Below are 22,829 nucleotides of genomic sequence, written 5' to 3'. Positions count from 1 at the left end.
GTTAGCTTTTCTGTACCTAGCATACCTGATCTCGAATTACAAATCAATACTGAATTGAAACATCGATCTCTGGCTTAAAGCTAACAAATTAAGTCTCAAAGTCGCCAAAACAGAGTTAATGATTATTAGCTCAAGGCAGAAACTACTATCTTTAAATGACGACATAATAAACAATGATATAGATAGCGTCCAAGTAAACCAAACAACTCATAGCAAATCTCTTGGGCTTGATATTGACGATCTATCTTGGAACGCCCACGTACATGACATCTCAAACAAAAAAGGCTCCTCAAGCATTGGTGCGCTTAAGCGAATCAGACTATTTGTTTCTGTGCACACTGCAGTTTTAATATACCAAGATCTCATTGAACCACACTTTGATTACTGTACTGCTGCCTGGAATGGCTTGTCGCAACATCTAAAAAGTGATAAACTCCAAAAACTACAACATCGCGCTGTCAGAGTTATCACTATATCAAGCTGTCACACTAGTTCCAGACAACTTCTTGACTTGCTTGGTTGAGACAACTTATCAATTAGAAACGCTAAGCAATTAAGGCTTACTTGATTAAGTGTACTAATAATCTTGCCCCAGCTTATTTCTGGAATTTGTTTGCTCAGAGAATCTCGAATTACGAACTTCGTGACGCCAAAGGTAAATTGTTACTCCCGAAACCAAGAACTGACTACCTTGAGCGTAGCTTTAGTTACAGTGGTGCTTACTTATGGAACAATCTTCAAACAGTTTTACGATGAGATCCTCATCATTCAAGGCAATGAAAGTACTGTAGTTACTGAATCCATTTGCCGAATATCTCGGTTTGAAACAAGGCTTTCTGCCGACCCTCCTCCCTCCTTTGCGCTAAATCGCTTCCGCATGCCCTCTTTTCCCTTCACTTTCGAGCCAGGAGCTCATGTTCAAGCACTATCAATAAGAGGACAGCATTCACCAAATCAAATACAAATATCTTTTGACAGCAACTTAGAATTTTTATATCTTACCTGCAACAAGCTCTGTGTCAGGACTTTCTTGAACTTCGGGAATTGCCTTTTCTTCCCCTTTACCTAACGAAAATAAAAAGACGCAATTTCTAACTTTACGTAAACTTGGACTCAAATTTGCTCTTCAATATAATTAGAAACAGATGACAAACGGGAACATTTGCCCGTAATTCCATTAAAGTGCCGTGTTAACACTACCCATGAGCCCATAACCCGGAGCGAGCAAATTCCATGCGCTCCTGTCACAGCGTTTTCACGGAACAGTTTATTTTTAGAACGGTTTTTCGCACGAATTTCGAGAGGGCTGTTAATCAGTGCAACAAACTCCTTGCCCCCCTCCTCCCTCTCCAAAGAGGGAAGTGTTTATTGTAGGGGGTATTTTTGTATAATTCGAGTAACTTCTTTGTCTCACAAAAAAAGAATAGATGAAACCAATTCATTGTGTTATAAAGTCCTAATTTCCTTCTAGATTACGTCCTTGTGTGAAAGGTTCATGGCGAAGTTCTACGCTCGCCCGAGGAGAGGCCCATTGAAAACAAAATGTGGTAATCTATCTATCCGAGAAAATTTGTTTAGGACGTCACTGAACGCCCGCCCGCCCGTACGTCCACTACGATCCATGTAAGCCAATGTCAAGTGTCACATTAGATCTTGCGCAAATTGACACTAACCTGTTAGTTGTATATTAAGCAATTCACTTCAATATTTACTCAATTTTGCGCTACGTTAGGCAACTTAAAATGTTTCCATGGACACGAAAATCGGGCATTTTATAGTACACTGATCAATTGCATCACTGAAATTTTTTAAAGAAAATCCATCGTCAATTTTTGGTTTAATCGCTGTTTTCGTGGAAGTAGCCATAGAAACTACAAAAAGAGCTCAGCATTGCGTTTTACCCCGATTCACATGTTTTCATGTCTTTTCGAAAACGCGCAAGTCAACTGCCGTTTAGCCAAGAGACAAGAGAGGATAAACCTTTATCGTCTCTTGGTTTAGCTAATTGTAGAATTTATAAGGGTAACTTGCAAAACGGATGAGTTGTGAAACCGAATCTTTCCGGAAACATCCAAAAAGTCACAAATTTGTCTGCATATTGATAAAGTCCAGTATTCAGTTCATGCATGATTTATACCTTTTTTGAAGAAATTCCAAGATTTCTCGAAATTCCTCTTCGTAATCGCCTTTCTATGTTTTTTTTTGTGTTGTAGAAACGCGTGAAGTGGGAATTTTGTTCCGCTACTATTGTTAGACCTGTTAAGTTTATCTGTTTGCCGATACCAAAAAGATTCGCAGCTCTAGCGGCCGATTGTTCAAGATTATGTAATTATGTATTTGAGGCTTTTAATTGCTTTGTTCCCTATTGGTGTTATTTTTTCCGCTTTATCTTTGTTAAAAAAGAGCTAAAAAATCCGCAATTTTTAATTCAAAACTCAAGACATTCGAGTCCTCCCGATCGTACATAAAATTCAGCAATTGTACCTTGCTCGAGATACAACAGCTCGTGATACAGGAGACGTAGCAAACTACAGCAGGTAGTGGAGGGCAAAGATGCAGTTAGAATAAGGAAAGTACTAAATTTGTGAATCAATCATTAAACGGTTTTCAGAATTAATGTTTTTGTTTTGATTCGTTCTATTTTCTTTGTCACTGTTGAAGTGAAAGGCTACGAATATAACATGAAAACACTTTATGTCATGTCCCTACAGAAACATTTTTTTAAAAGTTTTGTTTTCCCTGGACTCCACGTCTAGAGAAACATCAGGACTCTCGGGTAAACGCAACTAACTGTCTCCCTGAGGACCTGACATCCTCTTCCAGCAGCATGTTAAGGTGAAAAATAAGTGTCTTATTACCACAGATTTTTTTACAAAACTATTCGTTTAATCGTGATTACCAAAGCAATGTCGATTTAATTTAGAGGTTTTATATTTGCCGGCATTAGGTAGTGCGTCTCAATGTTGGATTATTGTAGCTTAGTTCAGTACTGTATGAATGCGTACCTATCTCATCATTACCTGATCTGTTTTTCAAAAACTCTTTGTATGACAAGTAGTTTTCCTCTGAAATAATGGTTCTCAGTTTTACCTCACTGAGTTCAAGCTTTTCAAGAACCTCTGCCGATACAAGCGTAGCCTGAACCATTTCATTAAGATGCCCTGTCCTGTACTCCTCCCACAATTCCTCAAGAACTTCTAAAGAACTGCAGGAGACTGTTACGATCAAGCTGCCTAGTCTGTAGTCGTGAACGTCAACTCCAACTTTTGATTTCAGATATTCAAACAGTTTATAAAATGAATCTCTGAAAGAACAAACAACAGACCAGAAGTCAAGAAGTTTTTCATTATTGCGTACAGAAGACACACTTCCTTCAACAACCTTTTCTGCAAGGACGTGAATATACATGAGTATTTGGTCTTGATTAATTTTCATCTGCTTGACCACTTCTGTTAGCTCTTCTACTGTGTCTTTAGTCTCCATTTCTTTTCTGTACCATAACTGAAGTTGTAAGACATTTTCTTGTGCATCTGGTGTTAGTGGTTCATGGAAAAAGCTTTCGATGGACTTCTCCCACTCTTCTCTCTTTGCACTACTTATGCTGCTAGCAATTCTTAATAGTGCCTCACTAATCTCCATCCAAAGCTTCTCAAAATCGGCAATTGTCATCTCCATGCTGTGGTTGTGACCATAAATTTTGTTACGGTAAAATTTAATTCTAGCTAAGTCTGCCTCAAGACTGTGATCAGTGCTGTTAGGTAAAATGTCCCATCCGGTAGCAGGAGGAGTGAGGCTGCATATTGCTCGAAGCAATTTACAAAATAAGCTAATATCGAAATCGGTCGATTTTCCATACGTCCCTGGCCCACTTGGGTTGTAAAGGCAGTTCCATTCGGGGTGGGTAAGGACTCTGTTTCTTCTGAGAGTTTGGAGCTGCGTCTTTATTACAGGGTTACTAAGCACAGCTGGAAGGTTGGGTGGGGGATGGATACTGTCAAACACCTCCTTTAAAAGTGCGAGACCTCCACGCATCAGAAGCCGTGTCAGTCGCTGAAAATTTGCTTTTTCATCTGTTGCACGTAACGCTTCATATGCCGCTGATAGTGATGTACCTGTAGCCATTTCTATTTTATATCATTGGTGAGACTAAAGAAAAAGTGACAGAAATCACAATGTTACTTAAACTGAGAGGGGAGGGGTGGGTGGAAATTTCACCAGCATACTAGTCTAAGCCCAAATCAATTAAATTGGAAAAGCCCGGGTACAAACGCGATCGAGAATTGAAGTTAGCTTAGTAAAACTAATTAACTTCTAAAAGAAAACTGTCAATACATAACATAATGCGTCTTGCACCTGAGTACAAAATTTTACTGAAAATGCATGTTATGTGTTTTGAGAACACTTCCATAGAGTATCGCTTTAAGGAATTCTGAAAGCTGACATCTATAGCAATGCCAATAAATGAACAAACGGAACGTTTATTGAATGCTTGGAATCTGCTTAAAAAATTAGTAGCAGTCTTGTTTAATCTTTCCACAAACCTAAGAGCTTTGGATAATGTTAACGACGAAAATTGGAACAAAACCAGGTAGTTTCCAGAGGATAGACTGTGAATTCCATCCTTGCAGTCAATTTTCTATTTGATGGTGAGGTTCTGTTGTTTGCCTTAAAAACACATGGGAGATCCACCCGCCCTCACTGCCAGCATTTTTTGGCCTTATACAAATTTAATGTTATTCATTACATTATTCATAACACAAATTCAGCAATAAGGTATTCTAAAGCCCCGTGCAAACGGACGCAACATTGTTGGCCACAACTCCCAACATTGTTAGATGTTACATGTTGCGTCCGTTTGCACACCCTGTTACATGTTGTTGGATGTTGTTGCGTGTTGGTACGCAAAGTTTGAAACCGGTCAAACTTTTCAGCCAACAACTCCCAACATTTCTTTTGTTCCGTGATCGCCGAAGCGTAGCGCAACAATGTTGGATCCGTTTGCACAGCTCTTCCAACATTGTTGGGGCCACGCACGCTCATTACGCATGGATTACAAAGACTTATGGCTTGTATTCTTCCCACGATGCACTGCAGGTCCCAACATTGTTGGGAGTTGTTGCATCCGTTTGCACACTGCCAACACGCACGCAACAACTCCCAACATTGTTGGTGCAACAATGCTGGGAGTTGTTGCGCCCGTTTGCACGCAGCCTAACTCTTTTTTTTTTTTTAGAGCGGGTGGAGGGGGGGGGGGGGGGGGGGGGGGAATCAGTGTTTTCTTTTTTTTTTTTTTGCATGTGCAGTCTTCCTAGATTTTTAAACAGAAACACTGGGGGATATTAAAAAGGGTGATTATTAAAGTTGGCAAAAGGCCGAAAAGCATAACCTGAGCAGTTTCTTCGCTTCTTTTCTGCCCAAAAATGGCTGCATTTCAGGCTTAAGCTGTAAAATGGTTTCAATACTGTAGATAGTGTTCAAATCCTCCATCAAAAATATCCTGCACATGCTCCTGTCTTTTAGGATGACGGGGAGAAATGTGACACAAATGGATATATTATAATTGACTAAAAAATTTTAGTTTATATAGTCAGTTGATAAAAGTGGGTTTTAATCAAAGGACATGCTGTGGGGAAATTATTCTTATCCTGGCCACTCATCCTGGTTCATTTAATTTGCGGTAATAGGAGGTTCATTGACTCAGAAGGTGTATTTTGTCAATGTGACTAGAAAAAAAGCCAATGCCATCAATCTCAGAGGGTAACTAGCCAAACTAGTAAGGGATTTAATACCTAAATAAAAAGGAATGACCACAAAAATCTAATGAGGAATTGTTAGGAAAGTTATCAAAAAGTACCAAAAAATATTCACACACGAGCAAATTGAGAGAAAAAATCTGGCATGCTGAGTAGTCCAGAAAATAGTGTTCTTGCCGATTGCCAGGATTATTTTTAACGTCAAGAAAAAATATTCATGCGCGACATTTTGGCAACCAAAAAATCGTGAAAGAAAATGGACAACTCTAACCTTAAACCTAACTCAATAACTCCACACCACCCCCCAAAAACTTTTCCAATGATCTGCCCCTAGAATACAAGGACGCTTTCCATTCAATCCAAAATTCCTGAAATTTCGGTTGGTTCATCAAATGGGACGGACCATTTCGGCTTGGTCCGACCGGAATATTCGGTACCAGCTTTCAAGGTGGTCCACTTTGACCGGTCTGATCATTTCGTTCGATCAGACCGAAATGTCCCTTTCCATTTGAAAAAAACTGACGGCCTTGGGCATGTCCCGATTGCGCAGGAAAATTCGCCAAAAAGTGCTCAAATAGTGCTCGAATTTTTGAAAAAAGGGCTTGAAATTTAGAAATAGTGCTCGAAAGTTGCTCTTAGCAAAAAAAAGCGCTCAAATAGTGCTCGAATTTTTTGAAACAAGGGCTTGAAATTTAGAAATAGTACTCGAAAGTTGCTCGTAGTTTTTAATTTATTTCCTAGCAGATGCTAATAAATATTGTTAGTTTTATCAAAGCTTTAACCCTCGATTTTCTAATAGGTGACCATAGAAGTGAAACCAATGTTTTTTGAACAAAAACTCTTTATTAAGATATAAACCCAAGATCGACCCAGTCAAGCTCTTCAACCGTAAACTCAGCATAGTTTTTAAAGCACTCCCACTGCAACACAGAACCATATGGAGTTTAACGTACACCGTGTAGCTACAACTGTTATCAGTCTCTTTTCGATCTATTACATCGAAGCATTACAAAACGACCCAATCAAAAACGACTATTCCCGGTTAAAAGAATAATTTTGCATTTTCATGACAACAGTCAGGCGACAAGGTGGAATTATTCAAATTCATGATAATAGAATTACTCGGCTTACTGAAAACGTTTCGAAGACAAAATATTGCATTAAACATGTGGAAAACTGTAAAAAAAAGTGCTTAAGTGTTGCCCAAAGGCGAAAAAAATGCTCAAATTCCGCTCAAAAGTCAAGAAAGTGCTCAAGAGTGCTGGAAATATAAAATAGTGGTCCAAAAAGTGCCGAAAAAGTACCCAGCGCAATCAGGACATGCTTAGTTAGCCCCAGTACCGCTCTTTTGTATCCTTCTTTCAAGAACAATAACCAAAAGCTCGGTGACTTGGGTCGGGTCTGTGCAACCGGAATGAACCGTTCCATTGGGCTCGTAGAATTTCCAAAATTGCAAACCGGAATTTTTGTTGAACGGAAAGCCCCCCAAATCTCATAATTATGTAAATTACTGTCGAGATTGAATTTCTAATTCATTTCGTTCTGTGTAACGTATGTACAAGCGCGTGGTGCAGTTAATTTGCTACCTCAGACGACGAATCAAAGGCACGACTCCCTTAGAGTTACCTACAATTGAGACTTGCGATTGCAGTTCAACTCAGTTTCCATAAGAGAGGTCGTCTCAGAGCCGACTTCAATATCAATTATCAGGTGAACTGTGCGAAGGACCAGTTTACTCGATCAAATACATTGAGGGCAACATGGCTCTAATTCTTTGCATCAATGTGACAATTCTAGCCGTTGACAGTGCAAGGGAATCAACTGTTAAAGGACAACTCTCGCGTAGGGCAACATTTTTCGGAAAAACCTTGCAAATGTTTTTCTCATTGTAATACCATCAAGAAATATATCGTCAGCGATCTATTTGGCTCAGAAATCGAGATTCAAAGTGTTAAATTTGCCGCTTACTCGAACTTCCGCCATTAACGCTTCGATTTTGCCTATCACGTGACGTGACGTCACAGGTGTGGAACAACAAATGATCTCGAATATGGCTGACTGTAGTTCTTCAAGTGATAGCGCTACCTCTTTGTCCGATTATTCGGATGTACAAGAACTTTTAGAATGCGAAGTATAGGGCAGCCCTTCACGGGAATTCAACCCCGGCGTTTTGACCGGCCGGAAGATCGTCCGAAGCTGATGAAGTTTGTGCGTCGCCAGAAAACATCGAGCCTGCCACTCGCTCGCTGCGATCTCGATAGTGAAGTATGGTGAGTGGCTAGATGGTTTTAAACAATTCTTGTGTACAGTGCGATCCGCATATCGCTTGATTTCATCAATGCTATGAATGCTTCAAATTGTAAAAGGAAAAGGACTAATTAAACACGCATTTTTTTTTTAGTATACTGAGCGTTCATAATTTTAGATCATTGTTTTCACATTTACAAGTAGTCGAAAGCGACCACCTTCCCCTTGTAACGATTCCCTGCTAGCAGAGGTCTCTCACGACGAGGCAAAAATAATCTGGGCAAGTTGTCTCAGTGTAGTTTTTTTTTTAATTTCTGCTTTAATCTTGGTTTTACAAAAGCAGTTATTCATAACAGAAGCAATAACTACGCTCTCGTAATCCGTTGACTGCAACGCAAATAAAATTTCCATATCTTTGCCCCTTGACAGCCGTTCATGCTCGACTCGTGGGGTGCTTGCACTTTAAAATTTGTCTCTTTTGTCAGGGACCGCGGAGCAAGGTGAAAAGTGGCAGGGCTGATAATTGAAAATAATTTTTTCATATTGAAAATCGAAAAAAGGAATAAAATCATAGTATTTGATTTGTTTCCGTCGCGTGACTTTGCATACTTTATCCAGTGTATTTGTTGCTCTTTATAGGTCGGTCAACATACACGGTCAGTTCAGATTCAATACAAGAAAAGACGCGATTACAATTTTAGTATAGAAAATACTACACTGAAGTGATCTGAAAAATTTCTAACTATGGCCGTTCACTGTTCAAGTAATGTAATTCTTCTTGCCATCGAATATTTCATTGATTCGAAAGGAGAAACTGACAAAAGATAAAACTTTTATCAACTCAAAACAACTACTCACCTTCGTTTGGCTTTAAAAAGCTAGTAATTTTCTTCATTTCGTCTGATAAAACTGACAAAAAACTCTGCCGGAGCTGGAAGTACAAAACACGCTGCTGAAAGAAGCAAAGGAGTGGCCAAGGCATGGCGTTTGATCAAGGGGAAAGTCGGCCCCAGAGCACAATTACCGCGAAAAGCACAGGAACCCCACAAAATGCCTGGCGTTTGAAATTAAAGAAAATACAGAGAATATAGCGGAATATAGACGGAAAAAACTAGTTTCAAGTCTTTTTTTTATTTTAATTATTTTTCTTTTTAGCGCAAAAAGTGGGAGCGGGGGCGCAAAAAAGTGGTGGGGCCGCGGCCCTACCAGCCCCTCCCCCTCCGCGGTCCCTGTTTGTTGTTATACAGATTGTTATACATAATAATTGAAAGGCGCTGTACAGTTGTTTTCCTACAAGTCGTTCACTCACCCTTTTACTTTGTCTTGCTCTGTTAATGAATTTGGTTCAGAAGTTATTATTCTAGCTTCTACGTATCCTGATGTTATTATGACGAGAATTTAAAGTTGGGATTAGATACACCTCCACTAACTGCTTGCATAAAACGTGTCTGCTCCCAAGTATATGATTTTTGAGGCTGGGACATGCCGTATTCACTTATGTTTTTGTCTGGAGCATAACAATGGTTGTGTTAACTACAATAATATTGCATTTGATGAGATATACATGTAACCGCAGGAATTTCTATACCTAATACACCCAGTATTGAAAACGTGTGCATATTTGAAACTATTTTGTGGTTATGGGCAGGAGATAGTATGATGAAGCCATAAACGTTAAAGAGTGAATAAGCTCAAAATTGAAATAATGTTCTGTGTCTTGACTCGTGGCAGTTTGATAATTTTCTAGGTGCAGAATGAAAAGGTCAATATTCAACACTTGTTTTGTTGCCCTTCATTTACCGACGTTCAGTATTTATGACTAAAGAAAATAACTACTATTGCATGGTTGCAAGGTGCTTGTATGGCTACTGCCAGACAATGTGATAGCAGGAGGAAAATATCTGCTTCCAAGAGGTGGCTGTTTGTAAAATGTAAATATTTGGAGGCAGTTGAAGTTAAAAATATGAAGGAGCCGTCCAAAGTGCATTGTGGAACAACAAGGATTCCAGGCAGTTTGTCTGAATTACTGGGTGTTATGAGCTGCATGGCAATAAAAGCAGCAGTATGGTGCCTTGGCATATGAAGAATCAGATCATAAAAAAAGCAGGCACATTGCCTTCAGGCCTTGGAAGGGACATAGGAGTTACATTACCGTCCTTGATTCCTGTGCAGTTAAGTGCATACGACCTCATTTCCTCATTTCCTCATTTCAGACGCCTGAAAGGTTGGAGGATGAGATGGAGTTCACAGGATTCCATTGTGCAGTTGAATATATATATGATATATTGCAAATAACCCTACTTTATATAAAATATGATGCAATTTTCTCACTCACCACTGGAAGACTGGGCTAGAGCAACTTTGTTGCCATTAAAATGGTTGCTACCCAGCAAACAAAATGCCCCTAACTCAAATATGCAGCATGGAAATCTCAACAATAATTGTTGGAACTAAAAATCTGTAAGACTACATGGTCTTTTAAAGTCCAATAGTGTGTGGGAAATACATAATTCTTCTCTCTATTTGCTCACAGCTTCTGAATAATAATGGTGGATTAGTGTTTGACTAATAACATGTCGCCCTTTTTTTTCCAGCAGGTGTGATTGTTAACTGGGAAAAATGTACAAGTTGAAACTTTATATCTTAATAATAAAATGGTATTTTATTGTTCATTCTCTATTTTCCAATTCCCCATAATACACTCTGTTTACCCCCCAAATTTTGCATAAACCATTGTTTTTAAATGCTCCTGGGAGTATTGCATTTTCCCAAGAGCATTTTAAGACAATAAGTTATGCAAAATTTGGGGGGCAGACAGAGTGTATTATGGGGAATTGGAAAATAGTCAATTGCTGTATATCTTTAGGTTATAATTGGAAATCCTCAAATAAAAGAATCAAAACATTGCAGGGCATTGTAGTCCTTCTTTAGTTGACAAGGCTGGAAAGATTTTATCTGCTAACGAAAGAATCCATTGCCTCATCTCTGTTGGGCCTCTCTATGGATGCAGCAAGTAGTGCAGGGGTATTCAGTTGCAGGTTCAACATGTAGTTTTTTAAAGCCCTTGAATTTTCTTAATAGCCAGCAAAGACTTTCGGTTATGGTGCTTGAGCCATAACCTTCAATAAAAAGGTTCATACTGCAGGAGTGAACCTTCCCTAGTTCTCTCTTCTTTTTCGCTCCCGTTGTCGCTTTTTTCTCCTTGGAATTTTCCATAAGTATCGCGTCGGGGATCTAACAACGAGTTAATAATTTCTTTTTTCCTTTCTTGTGAGAAGTCCCAAAGGGGAGTATTGCAAAAGAAGCGTGACACGCGTGCTATCAAGGCAGTTTTATAGTGTTCGCAGGTAGGACGGGTACAAAGTACCGCTAAAGATAATGAAGCAATCCTATTTTAATCAAATTTTTTAACCGTTTTAATTTCCTTCTATCCTTAAAAGGCACATTACATGTAATTTTAGCGTGTGTGCAGGTTTTGCAATGGAATGACGCTACAATCTCGAGAGCACATCTCGAATAACTACATTCAAAATAATGATCATTAAATCGCAACTTTCGGCGAGAAGTGAGTTTTATTTCGCCTGTTTAGGAGCAAAGGTAAATGGATAGAACCTGCAGATTTCAGACAAGAACAACACACTTAAGTGAAAACACAAAAGGCGGTATAGAATCAGGCCGGTACGGCGGTCTGTGACGGAGTTCTCTTCAAAGATGCGAGTATTTCGCGGGAATAAATTAAGTCGTTTTCGAGGAATGAAAGACATCAACACCCATCAGGTAACATTAAAGGTTGTATCAGAATTTTAAATCTGCTATAGGAAAGTTGTTCTTTGTATTATACGTAGCAGATTAGCAGCATAGCTGTTTACAATTATTGACCTCGGGTCGATAAATGTCTAACGCGACTTCAAAATTACCCTAACAAAAAAATCCAAAAAAAATCTAAATCACCCGCGTCTGATGCCCGTGTAAATTTAAAAAATGGAACCATCATCGAAATGCTTTTCCTGAACGTTAATATGACAGTAGAGGCTCTATTTCTCCTTTATTTGCAAGAGAAATTTGGTGCGTTTTTCTCTTATAATCTTCTCTTGGCAATCCGTGTTCCACACGTGTGACGTAAAATCACGTGACTAATCTGAAATCCGAATGTTTTCAAAATGGCGGCCAAAATCGAGTTTTCGAAAAATTATAAAAAAATAAGTTTCGCAGATATATCGGAAATTTCACCAAAGAGAGATATTACATACCATTAGGAAACCATAGAGAACTTAAAAAAACAGGGGTAATTTTCCCGAGAGTTGCCCTTTAAGTGTTAAAACATATTAAACACAAAATGCAAAGAAGTCCACATAAAACTAATATCTTTAAAGGTCAGGCTGCGACGCGTATGCATTATGCTAATTTTTACGACATTCTCTGAAGATTTAAATAGTACTGATGCTCAATATTTCATTGAAAATGCGGCCTCGAATATGATGAGTTGTAAAAGAGGATATACGTTCCCCACTGCTCCCTCTTACAAGCTGGACTGGGGTGAAACAAATCCAAAATCGTGAAATTCCTCTCCTTCCCTTTCTTGTTCTAGAATAAGATTAAATGTAACGTAAGATGAAATCTATAAAGAGCTGATGCTAAATTTATACCAACAACGTAGATTTTTACATTTTTGTGATCACATTCTCTTTGAGACAAACTTACCTCGTTTTCTAAACAGTGAGCTGGGATGTAAAAGCACTTTCCTTTTCACTTCACAAAAAACTCGATCATCACAGTATGTACAGTATTGAACTCACTTCCGCCTATCCAGCCACATGAAAGTGACAAAGATTGCACTCACTAAAACTTCAAATTCATGTAAGCTTGAGGTGAAGCTTAAAGTGATGTGGTAAACACCGATAAAACAGCTTTACTCCCCACGTTACTTCTCAGACTGAGTTGATAAAAACTATTTTTCCCAGAGTTCTAAGCGCCTCGGTCACGCCAGCCTTATAACCCTCTCTCGTGATGCTTGAAAAGCTGGAAAAGATCAAACTGAGACTTGGTATGTTCCAACATATCCATTTTCAGAAGATTCCGTTAAAAGACAACAGAAATTTAAATGTAGAAATAACAAACAATTATTGGATAAGGCTAAGTATCAAAATATCATATGTTTGTATTCACAGCAAAACAACTCAACCTCGTCCCCAGGTCTTCTCGGCTAACTGTCCAGTTTTCTGACAATTATGCTATAGAATTGACGTTATTTTTCACATATCGCAAACTTCTTCCAATTTGGTCAACAGTGTCTGGTTATCATGAATTATCCGTGGGATTTTAGCCAATCATCAACGGAGAAATATTTTGAGTGAATAATAAGATACCTTCTTTAGGAAACATGACATATAACATGTAAATTTCTGTCATTTGTCATTTAACGGTTGGTGAGAATTTCCAGGGGTTCTCCGAGTTTAACGCCCCGGGTTGGTCGCTAATAAGTGCTAGTAACTTCACAGGCGTCTTAAGCTCACGTTACGAGGATGGAATGCGATTAGTCGAGCTTGCTTTAGAAGCGAGACTAAGATGCATTTTTTGGGGAGGTGGGAGGTGGGGGGGGGGGGGGGGGTTGCGCGCCAAAAGCGATTCATGGTCCCAGGCGTTCCTAACGGAGACCGTGAAAACTGGGGCTAAATATCGCAACGTGAGCTATAACATATTCAAAAGATGTCGACCTTTTCGGGAACGGGTTGGTCCTCCATCCAATTCTATCGCTTGAAAGCGTTGATTACTTTACCACAAGCGTCAGTGGTCGAAGAAAAAAAGAATCGTTATGAGCAAAACTTCAGGGAAACTTCGATGGTGAGGCTGACTGATCGGGTGTTGTAAAAACTTTCATTGTATGCAAGTGAGTCATGTGATGAACATGCAGTTATTTCCAGCGACGATTTAAATGACGCGCTATGTTCTTCACGTTTTTGCTCTTTGGCAATGATATATTTTCTCTCGAATCGAGCCTTGATTTTCGTATATCATTACACGCGTATTTAATCAATTCAGAAACAATAAAATCGTCGAAAACTATATAAATTGTAAATATCCTAAAGAACACTCAACCGTCGATAAAGTAGGATGACGGAAACTTTTAGCGAGGAAATCCTGTTTCGGTGTAGAATTAGTCTCCTCCTAATTTCCTATTTATTCACCAAGCAAAAAGCTCGACGTAACCCTTTTTAAGAGCTCTCTTATTTCTTTCTGTAACACGAGCGAGTCGGTATTGCGTTTCAGGCGACCGTTGAGTACACCCCTTGTAACCGACTCCCCCGTGTCAAGGCCTCTAAATTTCTTATTTTATCTCCTTAAGAGAGCTCCACTTAACGATTAAGAACGTTCTTGTTTTTTTTTTGCTGTGACAAGAGCGAGTTGGTATCGCGTTACAGCCGACCGTTGAGTACACTGACTGTAACCCACTGACTCACTCGTGTCATGGAAAGAAATAACATTCCGCCCTTTTAAAGGAAGCTTAAAACGCATGTGGTAGCCTGCGAACCGGCAGACTAATTTCGGTCGTCGCTTCTCGGAAATTCGTCTGGAAAAGCAGGCTATGTCTGTGGTGACTAAATTTGAGTTAGTCTCATCAATGTGATGAGGTAGTCATCTTCGTTCGTATGGCAACAGTTTTAGAAGACCCTCGTCTGCTTGCTTGTAGCAAGTTGATTGAAAACACTAGCTTTTATTCTGAAAAAAGACGTGACAACAGTGTTTTAAAGTGAAAAGGCGTCATGTGGACTTTTTTTCAGCAATTTCCCCTTCCTTTGCTCTACCTTGTTTTCCATTTTTAACAATTTTTTAGTTGCGCTTTTGTATACCCGCTTGCTTTAAAAAATTAATGTCGTTAGCCATTCTATTTTAATTTGAAACATAAAAATTTACCGAGGAGAGGTTTAATAAGTACCTTTGGTTTCAAGATGCATGCACTTCAATTTTTTTTCCTGTAGGCTAATCATAGTGTCCAATTTAATACATGATACTACCAAACTACGATATTCTAGGAGTCCTTCTAATCTAATGAAACTAAACACTGAAACGTTTCGCGTAAAGTAACGGTTTTTATGGGGAACAGGCAGCCTAGGTCTATTTAAGGTAACGAAATATGAGCAGCAGAGCCTTGTTTCTTTAAAATGACCCTTGCTATACTCTAAGATCTGTCGCGAAGTATAGCATGAATATTTAACCTAATAACTTGTTATATAATATCATTCCCGTTCTTATCCATTTTACACGCTTTAACCACTTTCACCCTCAACTTGTTAGCCCCGTTTCTACCACTGTAAAATGAAGAACTTGAGGGAAATACGCGTTTTCGTTTTACCGATATGGACAACATGGAAAAATTATCCGCAGCAGGAGCCCGTGGGTCATATGCTCCTGTTCCGTAGCCTACCAAGCATGCAGAAACGGCGCATTTCATTTTATTTATTATACTGGCTGATTATATGATTTTCATGTAATTTGTCATTTATTATGCCGAGGTCTTCCATTGCGCTACGTTACAATTTTCAGTCAGTTCTTCTCCTTAACTCGATCAATTGCGGGCAAAATATTAAGCCATGACTTGATCTGACTTAATGGCTTTACATGGTGAGCTACTTAAAATAATTATAGCTGAAATTAATAAAAATGCCCGAATATTTTTTTTTGCTCAAACCGCCTAGTTGTTACTTTGTTCGATTATATAGGGCCGTTCCCCTGGGGGTACTAAAAAAAGTCTTATACGGGGAGGCTCTGCCACGAGTTCCAACCCCTTACCCTTTTATAGATTAACTTTGACAGAAAGGGGAACCTCCTTAAATTGACGAATAGTATCCCTTTCACACACCTAGTTTAGAACCGTTGCATCCCGATTAACTGAACGTTTTCACGACTTTTTCACAGCCACAAAATGCACTTCTAGCTCTGTTTAATTTGCGCCTTTTTAGCAACTGAAACAACAGCTTTCCCTACCCTTTGACATACTTCAACAAGTGAAATCACTACCCTTTCATACACCTAAAGCCTGAAGGAGCCTCCACGTAAAGGTCATTATAAGGAATACCCCCCCCCCCCCCCCCCCCCCACCAGGGGACTGTTCTATGAAAACAGTGAAAACCTCCTCTGTTAATGACAGTTCTACTTGAACTAATTGTTGGTATTTAACTGTATAAAGTAAGAATGATTAATCATTGTCAAAGTAGAATCGCCATTATTGTATTTCAGCCGACTTCAGTGTGAAAATTAGTTTCGTTTGAAAAATACTTTCTTTGTTAGCGTACTGACCAGCCATGATTGCGTTGGAAATTTCTTTTCAGTGTCGTGTATGGCATCAGTAAGGTGCATTCCACTCAACAGGTTGTATAACCATCTGAAATAATAATTCTGACCAGAGATCCTTATTGCGGATGAGCGAGTACGGTTATGTGCAGCGGTACGGTACCAAACTAGAAAATCATCTTCACCCAGAAAATCTGGGCGTGGAGGTGGACCACTGTCTCGTTCCTTGATTATTTCCATTCCATCCCACTCTTCAAACAGAAATAGCTTTGGTTTTCCATCCAGCGAGGGGCATTTATCTCGGCTGAAAAGCGATGTGATTTCCTTGGTCTCATCTTTTGATTCACGGTTCAGGATCACGCACAAAAAACAATCGTCACTGGAGAAGTCTCGTCCAGCTGTGTCTTTGAGTACTTCTAACTCTTCACGCTCTGACAGATTCCAAAGTCCTGGCCCATAAATTGCTTTGCAACATAAGAGAATTGTGAGCTGCGGTTGTTTATCATCAAGAAATAGCCACCGGACACTGGTGTGTAGTCTCCTTTTGAAGAAAAACAAGGAAATAGTTTTAAGTTTCATCTTAGAGAGCTTAATCAACGACGACGGTGACGGCCACGAGAACGGCAAGTAAACAATAGGTTTCGATTTGATAGATTAGCAAAAAAACAACAACAACAACAACTTCCCACGTGCATCATTCTTTTTTCCCGTCACTGCATTATTACGACATGAAAGTCAGCATAGTTTCACGTTTCGTGGAAGACGTGAACACAAGTCAAAACAAAGACTTTCTTTTCCTGAACTTCGATACATTCTTTTAGAATTCATGCAACTCCCGAAACATTTGCAAACATTTGACGGCATTGAACAAGATGAAATAAGCGCGATACATTTTTGATTAAGCTCCCTCTTTGCTCAGGCTGCGCCTGTTATCTACCTTAGTAATAATATTATTATTATTACAATTATTACTGTTTGGTAGTATTATTATCATACTTTATAATTACCTGATTTGTGAATGAAAAAGTCTTTGTATAACTTGTACTCGTCTTCTGAAATGATGGTCATCAGTTTCACTTCACTTAGGTTAAGCTCTTTCAGAACTTCAGCCGTGACAAGGGTATCTTGGACCACTTCATTGAGATGTCCTCTGCGATAATCCTTCCAAAGAGCCTCAAGGACTTCTAATGAACTGCAGGAAACTGTTATGATCAAACTACCTTGTCTGAATCCTTGAACAACAACACCAAGCTTTGTTTTCAAATATTCTAGCAACATTTCTAGGGGTCTCTTAAATGCACAGACAACGTCCCAGAAATCAATAGCTTTTGGACGATTCTGCAGACTCGTCTGAAGGAGTAATAGTTTGATTTCTTCCAGCTCGCAGGCATTCTGGTCCACTTTTTCAATTAGTTTTTCGATCTCGTCTTTAGTCTCCATATCCTTTTTGTACCATAACCGAAATTCTGAAACATATTCCTTTGCATCTGGTGTTAGTGGATCACGGAAAAGGTTTTCGATGGACTTCTTCCACTCATCTCTCTTTGCCCTACTTATCCTGTCGGCAATTCTCAATAGGGCCTCACTGATTTCCATCCAAAGCTTCTCAAAATCAGCATTTGTTATCTCCATTCTGTGGTTGTGACCATAAATTGTGTTACGATAAAACTTAACTCTAACCACGTCTGCCTCACGGCTGTGATCAGTGCTGTTGGGTAAGTTGTCCCATCCGGTGGAAGGGGTAAGGTTGCATATTTCTCGAAGCAGTTTACATAGTAAGGTGATGTCAAAGTCGGACGACTTTCCATAAGCTCCTGACGGTGGGTTGTAAAGGCAGTCCCATTCGGGGTAGGTAAGGACTCTATTTCTTCTCAGTGTTTGCAGCTTTGACTTTATGGTAGGGTTACCAAGTACAGCTGGAAGGTTGGCTGGCGGATGGATAGCGTCAAACACTTCTCTTAAGAGTGCGAGCCCTCCACGCATCAGAAGCCTTGTCAACCGCTGAAAATTTGCCTTTTCATCTGTTGTACGAAACGCTTCATCTGCAGCAGATTGTGATGTACCTGTAGCCATTTCTATGCCAATACCATAGGTGACACTAAAACAAAAAGTAGCAGATCATAATGTCACTTTAACCCTGGGTTATGGAGCAGCAAAGTTGAAGATAACTGAGTAAAAAAAATGAATATCTTATAGGGAAAACTCTTTGCACAGCAAAAAAACAAAAAAACAAAAACAAAACGTTACACCTGATTATAAAAGTGTGCAGAACATGCATGCATGTTGTGGGCTTTTTGGTTTAACTATCCCTCCCTTAGTGAGAACTTGCATGGATCATGTCCTTGTGGAACTTTGAAGAATTGACATTGGGTAGAGGTAGAACTTTTTTAAAAGAACAGCTCGGCCACTTCAGAGATGAAGACAAATGATTATGATGTGATTGACTAAAAATTATATAAACTCAGTTGAAAAAATGAGCTTTTTATCGAATGGGGCTGTTCCTGTGCATGAAACGAAGAAAATCGTGTTTAATCCCATCCACTCCTTATCGGTCATCAAGTATCATTAAGCTTCGAATAACCTCTAGAAGTTTATTTTGGCAGTCTAGAAAAAAACAATCTTACTGAGCAACTAGTCAACTCTTTAATTTGGTCAGGGAAATAATATCTACATATTAAAAAGGAATGACCATCAAACACGCACAGCAGTGTTTTATCACTGATAAAACACGTGCTGTGAGTGTTTTGAATAGCTTCAAAAACGTCCTCGGAGTGTTTCGTTTCAATAGGATTGCTAAACCTTGCATTTCTGTTTTAAAACGTGTTGATTGCGCTTAAATGACAAACAAAAGCAGCCAAAATAACACTGAAAATTTGGTCGATATAGTTATGCATTACATTGGGCAACGTAACTGAAGTACTCGGTTTAAAAGCATTTACTTACCTTCGCTATACGGCTATCTAAATGAAAGAATTTCCACAGTCAATCCGCACATGAGGAAAAGAATTGCCCTATGTCATGGGTCACAATAGCATTTGATAATTTTCACGGAATTGGAAACTGGTAAAAATTTAATTGCTTGTGACTCATTTCCCCTACTCAATCTTGAAATCGGCGGTAACAGTATATCTTGATATGGCGGTTTCTCCGTTAAAAAACTTCGTATCGACGGTTTTTTTTTTGTTTTTTTGTTTTTTGTTTTGCGTTTTAGGACGAACATTTTTCCGTTTCCGGTAGATTTTTTCTCAGAAAATCAAAAGTTTTGTTCTTCATTTATTTGCAAATTAGGAGGACCATTTATAAAACTTTCGTCCTTTATTAGTATTCTTTATAAAAAGTTTATCCTAATCAGCCTGTTTCAGTCATTCAACTCCGTATTCCCCTGAGGCTGAATCCAAAGCTCTCGCCTAACTCGGTATAAATGTCCTTGCGCCTGTTTAGATTCGAGAACTCAGTTGGACAATATGCCTACTGAATATTAATGAGTTTTGAAGGAAACTAAATGCCAACATGTCTCATAAATTGCCGAGTAAATTACCGTGGGTTTGATTTTTTAAGCTATTTTTCTTCTCTATAAAGTATGTAACAGAAAATGGTGCTGATACAAAAACCATAGAGTCATCTACGATCACAACCAAACTAAAATATTAAATAGTTCATCCACTTTTCATAAGAGGAAACTCCTATACGTCCTCAGAGACTGCTGCATTATTACAGACTGTAACTGACTGCACTTATATGTAATCTCTGGGCTCAAACAACTTCTTAACTCAGTGGGTCATAAACGGAAGTTACAGTGAGAGCTTTCAATTTGCAAGTACCGACTTACTGCTATTTGCGAGACACATTGAAAGCTAAAGAAGGTTCTGATTTTTTAACTCAATGAGAAAATTTAGCCATTTGTAGTACAGGAAAATCGATGTTTGAGACATAATCTATTGTAGGTTAGACACAAATACATTAATATCGCCGTGTGTATACGCTAATTACATGTAACTGTAACTGACTGCACTTATATGTAATCTCTGGGCTCAAACAACTTCTTAACTCAGTGGGTCATAAACGGAAGTTACAGTGAGAGCTTTCAATTTGCAAGTACCGACTTACTGCTATTTGCGAGACACATTGAAAGCTAAAGAAGGTTCTGATTTTTTAACTCAATAAGAAAATTTAGCCATTTGTAGTACAGGAAAATCGATGTTTGAGACATAATCTATTGTAGGTTAGACACAAATACATTAATATCGCCGTGTGTATACGCTAATTACATGTCCTGTTGATGTTCTCGGCTGAGAATGTTTTAAAAGACGGATGCCTATTTTTGCCTTGAAAACAACTGCTGTTCATTCGATCTCGAATACTGACGACGAGTTACGAAAAATTTGTACCTAAGTGTGCCCTCTCATAATCTAATCTGGTGCGAAAACAATTCGCATATCAATTACCTCTCCTTGTTATTGATATCGAAACGGAGCAACTGCAAGGTGAAATCTGTATTTAAAAAAAAAAAAAACATTCAAATTATCGACCACGTAGTTTTTTTTAAATTTTTGTGATCACATTTAAATTTTCAAGGCAAACTTACCTCAATTTCTAAATAGTGCACTAGGAAATTTAAGAAGCAAGTTTCTTTTTCACAGCCTCTAGAACATAAACAACCCGGGATCAATAACCACTTCCTCCTTGCCGTACGAATATTAACTAAATATTATTGCAGTCACTAAATCTTGAAATTCCAACCTTCGATTCTAAGTTTGAAGTGAAGCTTAAAACATGCGACTTTTACCCATTATGGTGTGCTAAAATATAGATAAAACAACTTTACTCCTTAAGTGGGTAAAAATCGCCCAGAATTACCGACCTGTTTCCATGTATTTCGTATTTCTCAGAAAGGAAAGGTCCAAAAAGACTGGGAACGAAAAGCCCCTCGGTCATGCCACCTACTCATTCGTCACGCATTCCGTCAACAGATTTGGCCATCCATCATAATAGATAACACCTGTTTTACCCTCCAGGTCCCAGCGAGAAGCAAAATATTGCACAGAGATGCATTTTCAGAGTAGAGGGTTATTTTAATTGAATTAGTGTAGGTAATAGCAGGATTTATAGTGATATTTCAAAATTGTTATACGTAATTTCACGAGCCGATAGGCGAGTAAAATTTGAGACAATTTTGAAATATCACGAGTGGTATTTATGCCAAATATCACGTACAAATCATGCTATTATTTGTTTATACTGCTACCCGCAAAAGGTTTGTAATTTTCACATGCAGGCATTTCAAATTAAGCTAAAATACCACTTCTCTAAGCCAATCAAATTGCAGAAATTTCTTATGTAGTAGTGTAATAGATTGTAATCGAATACTTGAATTTTTACCTACCTGCCGGGGGGAGGGAGGGGGCTCCCATATCAAAGAGAAGGATGTGCCTGTCGTCTTGCAGTAGGTTACAAATTTTGGTCTTAAGTAGGGTGCTCGGGCCAAAGTACTTTTACCCGTACATTTATCACTTAAGATCGTGTGTAAAATGAAAATAGTTACAAAATAAAACCATACCCGAATAGCTTTTTCGGTTGCGGTTCTACCGTTTCCGACAAGCATCTCTGTCGTTTTCATACTGCATACTTCCCCCCCCCACCCCAGGGACATTCGCCAGTCCCTAACGAAGCTTTGTGTTCCCCTCCTAATCATCAGGCACAGCAATTCAGTCGCCAGTCTCCGTCGAAGCTTTGTGTTTCCCACCGAATTATCGGGCACAGAAAAGTTGGATATGTAAATTGCAATTGTGCAACCTTGTGTGGCTGGTGATCGATTATCGGCTAAGTCCTTTGGAATGAATAGGACACAATGTACAACTGCAAAAATTGAAACAAACCTCGCTGTTAACGCATTGCTTCCTTCACAGTCCCCTTGGGTAAGGCAGGAACGCAAAAAAAAAAAAAAAATGAAAAACGACTCTTTTTGGTTTCTTAGAGTATGGATAGTATGGTCTTTGTGTGTAATCATGGGCAGGAAGGAAAGGGAAAAATACTGGAGTCAAAGCCGTCAGAGCTAGCGTTAGTTAACTGAGTCGTACTTCACTCTTCCAGGTTTTACAATCTCCTTGTGGTAGCACGTTCCCAGACACCTGGTCGTAATTTGACGTTGGCCACATTTGCCTCGAATGTTATGAATGCTTTGTTACGCCTCTGGGTAACTCAGAAAACGGTCAGTTTATAAAAATGTATGTAGGATATTTTCGCAATCCCCCCCCCCCCCCCCCCCCCTGCAAAGTGGATAAGCTCGTTCAGGGATAACTACTATACTCCCGGCCCCAGTTGTTCAAAAGCTGGATAGCGCTATCCACCGGATAAATCACTATCCAGTAGATAAATATTAGGGGGAGCCAATTGCGCTATCCAGTGGATAGACATGCATTTTATCCGGTGGATAGCGCTATCCACCTTTTGAACAACTGAAGCCTGAACGAACTGCTGCAATCCCTGGACAAGTTTTTAAACAAACTCGTATAAATATAGCATGAACTGAGTAGAAAAAAC

At 39.1% G+C, this 22,829-nt stretch overlaps 2 protein-coding genes and 1 long non-coding RNA gene across 3 annotated transcripts in view; 1 reads left to right on the top strand and 2 right to left on the bottom strand.

The window, feature by feature from the left end:
- The window catches only part of LOC140923714 (uncharacterized), a 172,377-nt gene that overhangs the window by 127,273 nt on the left and 22,275 nt on the right, over positions 1 to 22,829 (top strand). The gene's annotated exons all lie outside the window — the stretch shown is intronic.
- Positions 3,290 to 4,122, bottom strand: LOC140923502 (E3 ubiquitin-protein ligase DZIP3-like). Its single transcript, XM_073373586.1, has 2 exons — positions 3,358 to 4,122; positions 3,290 to 3,304 (listed from the first exon to the last, which is right to left on the bottom strand). Exons 1-2 carry the CDS (start codon positions 4,120 to 4,122, stop codon positions 3,290 to 3,292), a joined length of 780 nt encoding a protein of 259 aa, XP_073229687.1.
- LOC140923501 (E3 ubiquitin-protein ligase DZIP3-like) lies at positions 17,501 to 18,362 on the bottom strand. The gene is made up of 2 exons (XM_073373585.1): positions 17,595 to 18,362; positions 17,501 to 17,521 (listed from the first exon to the last, which is right to left on the bottom strand). Exons 1-2 carry the CDS (start codon positions 18,360 to 18,362, stop codon positions 17,501 to 17,503), a joined length of 789 nt encoding a protein of 262 aa, XP_073229686.1.

The sequence above is a fragment of the Porites lutea genome, chromosome 13, assembly GCF_958299795.1.
Source record: "Porites lutea chromosome 13, jaPorLute2.1, whole genome shotgun sequence".
NCBI lineage: Eukaryota > Metazoa > Cnidaria > Anthozoa > Scleractinia > Poritidae > Porites > Porites lutea.
Note: the sequence above shows the minus strand (reverse complement) of the source record. Positions and strands in the feature narration are given on the sequence as shown.